The sequence below is a fragment of the Phalaenopsis equestris genome, unplaced genomic scaffold (assembly GCF_001263595.1).
Source record: "Phalaenopsis equestris unplaced genomic scaffold, ASM126359v1 Scaffold000336, whole genome shotgun sequence".
In the NCBI taxonomy this organism is placed as follows: Eukaryota; Viridiplantae; Streptophyta; class Magnoliopsida; order Asparagales; family Orchidaceae; genus Phalaenopsis; species Phalaenopsis equestris.
In genome coordinates, this window is record NW_018164778.1 from 115,839 (window position 1) to 122,892 (window position 7,054).

At 34.1% G+C, this 7,054-nt stretch overlaps 1 protein-coding gene across 2 annotated transcripts in view; it reads left to right on the forward strand.

Moving 5' to 3' along the window:
- LOC110025849 (tubulin--tyrosine ligase-like protein 12) overlaps window positions 1-6,833 on the forward strand; it is a gene marked incomplete at its 5' end in the record, with an annotated part of 49,288 nt that extends 42,455 nt beyond the window's left edge. For both annotated transcript variants that reach the window (XM_020726522.1, XM_020726523.1), the window contains 1 exon segment: window positions 6,668-6,833. In XM_020726522.1, the coding sequence (XP_020582181.1) occupies window positions 6,668-6,817 (150 nt within the window).
- Between the last annotated feature and the right edge of the window lie 221 nt (window positions 6,834-7,054).

Below are 7,054 nucleotides of genomic sequence, written 5' to 3' on the forward strand. Positions count from 1 at the left end.
AATCATAACAATATCATCATAAAAGTGTCATCATAGTAGAGTCATCGTATCAATGTAATCATCGCATAATAATGTCGCTTGTAAATGTATGCGTCTTAATTATTTTCATATTGTCATACCATGAGTAGTCATCATGTCCCATATATCATATAAAATATCGATAAAGGTTGACCCCCAATATATCATTTATCAAAAGCCCCTTTGATAACAACAGTTTTCTGCATTTTGTCACCATTTGAACACAACGATTTTCAGAGTTTCGTGACTGTCTGAACAACAGAAGTCTGAATTATCACATTACTTCATAATATATTTATAAGCACTCATGCAATTGTATACATATAATATTTTTTGTGATATTTCTTAAAGCATAATACCTGTAGCATACATGCATAGGTATTTCATATATCCCATGTATGAATTATTACAAATGAATACCTGCAGATAATTAATATTATAAACATAGTCATACGTATCATAGCATGATCATAGCATAATAATATCACTTGCATTGTAAGAAAAAATCAACTTGGATTCATACATTCAATGCAAGTATTCATTCACAATATGTAGAAAATTTTAAACGCATTAATGTCAAATGTGGAATCTCATGAAAACCTATAGAAAATTATTTTTCTTAAGTTAGTGAAAGCTTCTATCACCTGACTTGACGAAGCAGCTCTACGACGAGTTTCGTCACGCTCGCCTCGAGCTCGTTACCTTGTGTAAACAACTTGAAATTCTTAGACAACTTAGGCTTTTATAAAAATTAGTTCATAATGTGAATTGACGCAAAACAACCCAAAACTTGTCTTAAATGCCAACACATACCTCAAACGAGCTTCTCAGCATAACTCAATCTTTCCGATTCGCCCAAACTTCTTCTTTCTTCATTTTGACACCTCAATCCTCCTTTTCCCTTCATGGATTTAGTATTAAAACCCACACGAAACTCCTAAACTAAGTTCAACGCTTTTGACAAAATGAATGTGTTTGTTTCTCAGTTTCTTGACATCAGTCTTGCATGTCATTGTTTTCATGTGAAATCCTCTACTTTGAATTTGAAACCCATTTTCTCAGTATTGAAATGTGAAACACATTTTGAATATCTGACATATTCGCTGATAACGCTAATTTGTAGGCAACTGAACCGATCCTTTCTACAATCTCAAAAATATTGAATTATCTTGCTTTCCTGACGAAGTCTAGTTGCCTTTCATAGGTCTGACTTTCAAAAATACGAAATCACCAATCTCAAATTCTACTACTTTGTGTTTTGGGTCATAATATTTTTGCTGTCAATCCCGAACAACTTCCAATCTATCTCTGATTAATTTGATTTTCTTTGTAGGTTCATCAACTAAATAATGACTTAACATTTGACGTTCACCAACTTCGACCAAACTCAATGGAATTATGCATTTTTTGTCATATAGTGCTTCATAAGTAGCCATTTTGATACTAGACTAATATCTATTGTTGTAGGCAAACTCAATCATTAGAATGTGATCTTCCCAACTGCCTCAAAAGTTGAAAACATAAAGCCGCAACAAATCTTCCAATATCTGAATTGTTTATTCAGATTGTCCGTCAGTTTGTGGATGAGAAGTAGTACTGAAATGTAGCTTTGTATCCAAACTTTGCTAAATGCTTTTCCACAACCTGGATGTAAATCTTTCATCTCTGTCAGAAATCATAACTTTTGGAATACTGTTCAAACTGATAATTTCTTTGACATACAATCTAGCCAACTTTTCAACTGAATTTGTCTGATTGGAAAAAAGTAAATTGATTTGGTTAGCTTATTAATAATGACCCAAATACTATTGTGGCTCAGTCTGAATCGAGGAAATCCCTTAACAAAATCCATGGTATTGTTTTCCCATTTCCATTCAGTTACAGAAAACAATTGTAGCAATCCATTGGGTCTCAGATGCTCAGCCTTTACAATCTGACATGCTTGATATTGAGATATATATTGAGCAACATCCTTCTTCATACCAGACAACCAGAATACCAATTTCAAATCTTTGTACATTTTAGAGCTGCATGGACGAATTCTGTCCTGAATGATGAACTTCATATATAATTTTCTATCTCAATTAAGAATCAACAGTACCCATAACTGCAACTTATTTCTAATAATGTCATTAATCAACAGTCATATCTGACATCTTCCTTGATTGAAATTGTTTCAGAAGTCTCAGATATTCACCATCACCTTTTAGAGCTGCCTAGATTCCATCTATCAAAGTAGGTTGCACTATCAACTGATGTAAATATTCACTATCTTCTGGTCTTCTAACTTCCAACTATAAGAAATCAATTTCTTTAATCAAACTCTGACATTTGAGTGATAATACATCTTGCACTACTTGTGGATTTACGACTTAATGCATCGACAACTATATTTGCTTGGCCAGAAAATTACTGTATATTCAGATCATAATCTTTGATCCGCTCTAACCATATTCACCACCTCAAATTCATTTTTTTTGTGTGTGAAAATGTACTTTAAACTCTAATGATCAATAAAGGCTTCACATTTCATGCCATTCAAATAATTTTGCCAAAACCTTGAGTGCAAACGCTTCAACAACTAACTCCAGATCATGCTCAAATTATTCCTCTCTTGTGGCTTCAATTGTCTATATGCATGGACCATCATCCTTTTATTTTGCATTAAAATGCAACAAGCCTTGCAAAGATGCGTCATTTTAAATTTGAAATCCTTTTCTACCTGATGATAGCTCACTGGAGCAGTAGTCAAATATTTCAACTCTTAAAAATTGTGCTCACATTTTGCATTTCACTCAAATCAAATTTGATGTCTTCACTCAGCAGCTTGAACAAAGGAATAACTATTTGTGGAAAACCCTTTACAAATCTCTTGTAATATCCAATCAAACTAAGAAAACTACATACCTCAGTAATATTCTTTGAAGTATGCCATTTCACAATTGCCTTCAACTTCTGAAGATCTACTGAAATGTGTTTTAACATTCCGTGATACAAAAATTTTCCCGGTTGAAAGGTCATAGACTCTATAGCCCTTTTGAGTGTATGGATACCCTAAGAAAAGACATCGAATGTCTATGGGATCAAACTTGGTTGGTCACTGATGGTGTGTTGAAGCAAAACAAAGACACCCAAACACGTGTAAATGATCATATGTGGGTTGTATTTGGAAGAACATTTTGAAAAGAGTCTTTCCTTGGAGAATGGATGTTGGTGTTCTGTTAATTATGTAGGCGACAATTAAGATTGCATATTCCCAAAATTTTTTGGGTAAATTGGCTTGAAACAATAAAACTCAGGCTATGTTGAGTAGGTGACGATGTTTTCTTTCGGTTACACCATTTTGTTGCGAAGTGAAAACACAACTGAATTGTTGAATGATGTCTTTGTTGAGATAAAAATTCCTCAATATGAATTCAGCACCATTATTACTTCAAATGATTTTGACCTTTAGATTGAATTATGTTTCAAGAAGGTTTATGAACTTAATGATGTATGAATGTGTATTTGATTTATGATTCATCAAATAATTACATGTGCATCGAGTATAATCATCAACAATTGTTTGAAAATACCGTGCTTATGTGATTGAAGGAACTTGGTATCCTCCCCAAATATCAACGTGAATTAATTTAAAAGGTGTTTTTGAGCAAATAGAACTTGTTTGAATAGACGAATGAGTTTGTTTAACCAATGGATAAATTAAACAAACAAAAGCATTACATTTTCTTGTCTATAATTGAGAAAGGAAACAAATTGGAAACTTTATTCGATGGGTGGCCTAGACGTATGCCAGAGATTTGGGGATGGTGAAGTACCGACATTGCACTTGTTCTATTGTGGAGTATCAAGGTAGTAGAGTCCTCTTTTAGTTCCCGTCCCAATCATCTTCTCCGATTGTTGGTCCTGTAGCACACAGTGTGGTTATTAAAAATAACAACACATTGTGAATCAATCACAAATTTGCCAATGAAAATCAAAGTTAATTTAAAGGAAGGGACACAGAACATTTTATAGAATGAAGTCATTAAAATGGATGTTGCCTATGTGCGTGACAGTTGTAATAGTTCAGTTAGATAAGTGATTTTTTCAATTGGTGATACTGAATTTTGTAGTTAGTAGGTTGGCCGAATATACCATGTGATCCGTTGTTTCTGTGTCAAGAATCCAACACATTTCTTTGCCAAAAAACAGAGGCACAAAAAGTTTTACCTAAGATATCACTCATGGCTGATGTACTACCAACATGATTAGCCATCGAATTAGATTTGTTCTTTGCAAGTATTGACATGAGATTTTGATATTGTTCGGCTGTAAGGGTGAATGGTGCAGAACTTGTAGATGTATTGACATCTGCATGGTTGGCTTTGGAAGCAAAATTTTTCCGTTCAAATTTGTTGTCTGTTGGATTGGCCATTTGCAGCTACCTACAGTCATTTGATGGTGTCCCTGCCATCCACAATAATTGCATTTGAGATGTGCTCGACATATGTCTGTGGTATGCCCAATTTTGTCACATATTTCACACTTTAAATGAGGACTTTTAGGCGTGAAAACGCTCTCTGGTTTCCGTGCGTTATTCATCATGGCAAAAGTCGAAGAGTCTGGCTACGACATACTTCCATTGTTCATCATACGCTGATTTTCCTCTTGGAGCGTGAGAGAATGTGTCTTGCTAACATTGGGAAGGGGATCCATGAGCAAAATCTGCCCTCTTATATCAGTGTATGTTTCATTAAGGCCCATGAGAAATTTCATGGTTTTCTGATTTTGTTGAAACTACATCACTTCCTTCATGACACCACACGTGCATTTAGGAATGTTATAGAGGGTGCCACGTTCATCCCATAGGCATAGACCTTTGAGCTTGGTGTAATAAGCTCCAACCGTCATATCGCCTTGCTTGCAATCGTGGATGATACGGACGCTGTTGGTACAAGAAAAACGTTCCTTCAAGTCGAGCCAAATTTCATGGGCATTCTCATTGTATATTATACATGCCCCAATGTCTTCTGCAATTAAATTAAACAACCATGCCTTGACAAGATTGTTGCAGCGCCTCTATTGTTGAAGTTTTGTGGTGGACATCTCTGGTGGTTCCTTGATGGTGCCGTTAACGAAACTTTCTTTGTTTTTGATGCCGAGAGCCATCAACATGGCACGAAACCAGGTATTGTAGTTTTCTCTATTCAGCGGTTATGTAACGAGCACGAGACCGGGTTGATCTTAGTGGTGAAGATAAAAATGGGTTGTTCGGATTATCGAATTTTGCTAGATTCAGGCTTGACTGAATTTTGAGTTTTGTCTACCATGTGTTTCAACCTAGAGAGAGCGTGGGGGAGGCCATCGACAAGCTACGGTTTCGAGATTTTACGAGAGAAGAAGAGGAGATGGTAATGCTCAGAATCGTGTTTTCTCTGATACCATGTTAGAGAATAATGTATGAATCTCTTATTTTTTTGCATTGTACAAAGAGAACTGATATTTATACAAAAATTTTAAGGTTTAGAATAAGAAAAGAAGACTAAAATAAGAACACAAATTATGCCTAAAGTTATGCCTATGCAATCAAGGCTATTTACACCATATTAGAACAATTAGTACTATTGATTCATTCTTTATAGTCACATTAATAATTAATTGGAAACTCATAATTATACACTAATTGCTTAATTTCATCCGGATATTATGCACATAATTAATCCTACATTTAATTACTTCTGGATATCATGCGTGGGATTGATCCTCCTTAACACAATATCATCTGATATAAAACATGACATAGTGCCCACAAACATAATAATAAACCAAGAAACATAGGGCCAATTTTACATCATTTGGACTCAATGACCCAACAGTATAATTGTCCAAAAAGAAAATACATAACATAAGAATAAAAATGCAACAAAACTATCCTAAGATAACTAGACCCAATGACCCAAAATGCATCACATGCATTTTATTAGACAATCTTCACTGAACTTTCTATTTTATTTAGAATCTTAAATGGCTTACTAATGGAAGGGATGCAGTAAGTTGTTTTTAGAGTGTACGCATATATTCTCTTGCCGCTATCCTACTTTTGGTAACATATTAGATTTCTTTTCATTAAAGTGAAACTAAAACCTTCTGGAGAGGTATGTGGCCATCAATGAGCGTTCACCGAGCCTTAAAAGGCTTGTTGGAAAAATAGTTTCTAGTATTTATTAGGGATGAATGGAAATGTTCTAATGATAGAAGTGGCATTTACAGACATACCTCCCAAATCCTATGTATTTGCATATCCAACACCTAAAATTCACTTGTTATATTTCTACCACCCAAATCCTTCATATCAGAACAAAAACACCACTGTTTTATCTTCTAAATGTGAAATACACCTTTTCATGCATATAGACAAGGCGGCATGCATATAAAAGTTAATGTTTAGGTTTTTAATATGTAATTACATAAGAAATGAGTGGTATGTATGGAAATCTCCCAAAATAAAATCTCTTTTTCTTCTTGGCCTTTTATAGTAGCTGCATGATATGTTTGCTTAAGGTTTACAAATGATCCATATATGTCAGTTTCAAACCTTATGGAATTTATGATATAAATCCATGGCTATTTCCTAAATCTGGCCTGTAGTAATTGCTCCAAATCTCAGGTGACATATTGCCCTGATTGCAGCAGGGCATGCAAGTATGATACTGAAGCTATTGTTGGACAGCAGAGAGTCATGAAAGGTAATGACTTCTTCAATATTGTTTTTGGCTGCCTTTTTCTTGATGAAATGAATCATGTAACGCCTTTGTAACTGTTTTGATATTGAGGTTTTGCTGTATTAAAATAATAATAATTATAATAATAAAAAACAAAAAATGGTTTAGATTTATTTATTTATTTATTTTAGGAACAACTTTGAGATTTAATTGGAGGATTTAATGAATTTTGTATGCTCAGATATGGTAATTTTTTTAATCTGATGAATATTGAAAACAATTTAGTATGATAGAATTAGATTTGATTAATCCTAGTTAACTATTTAACAACT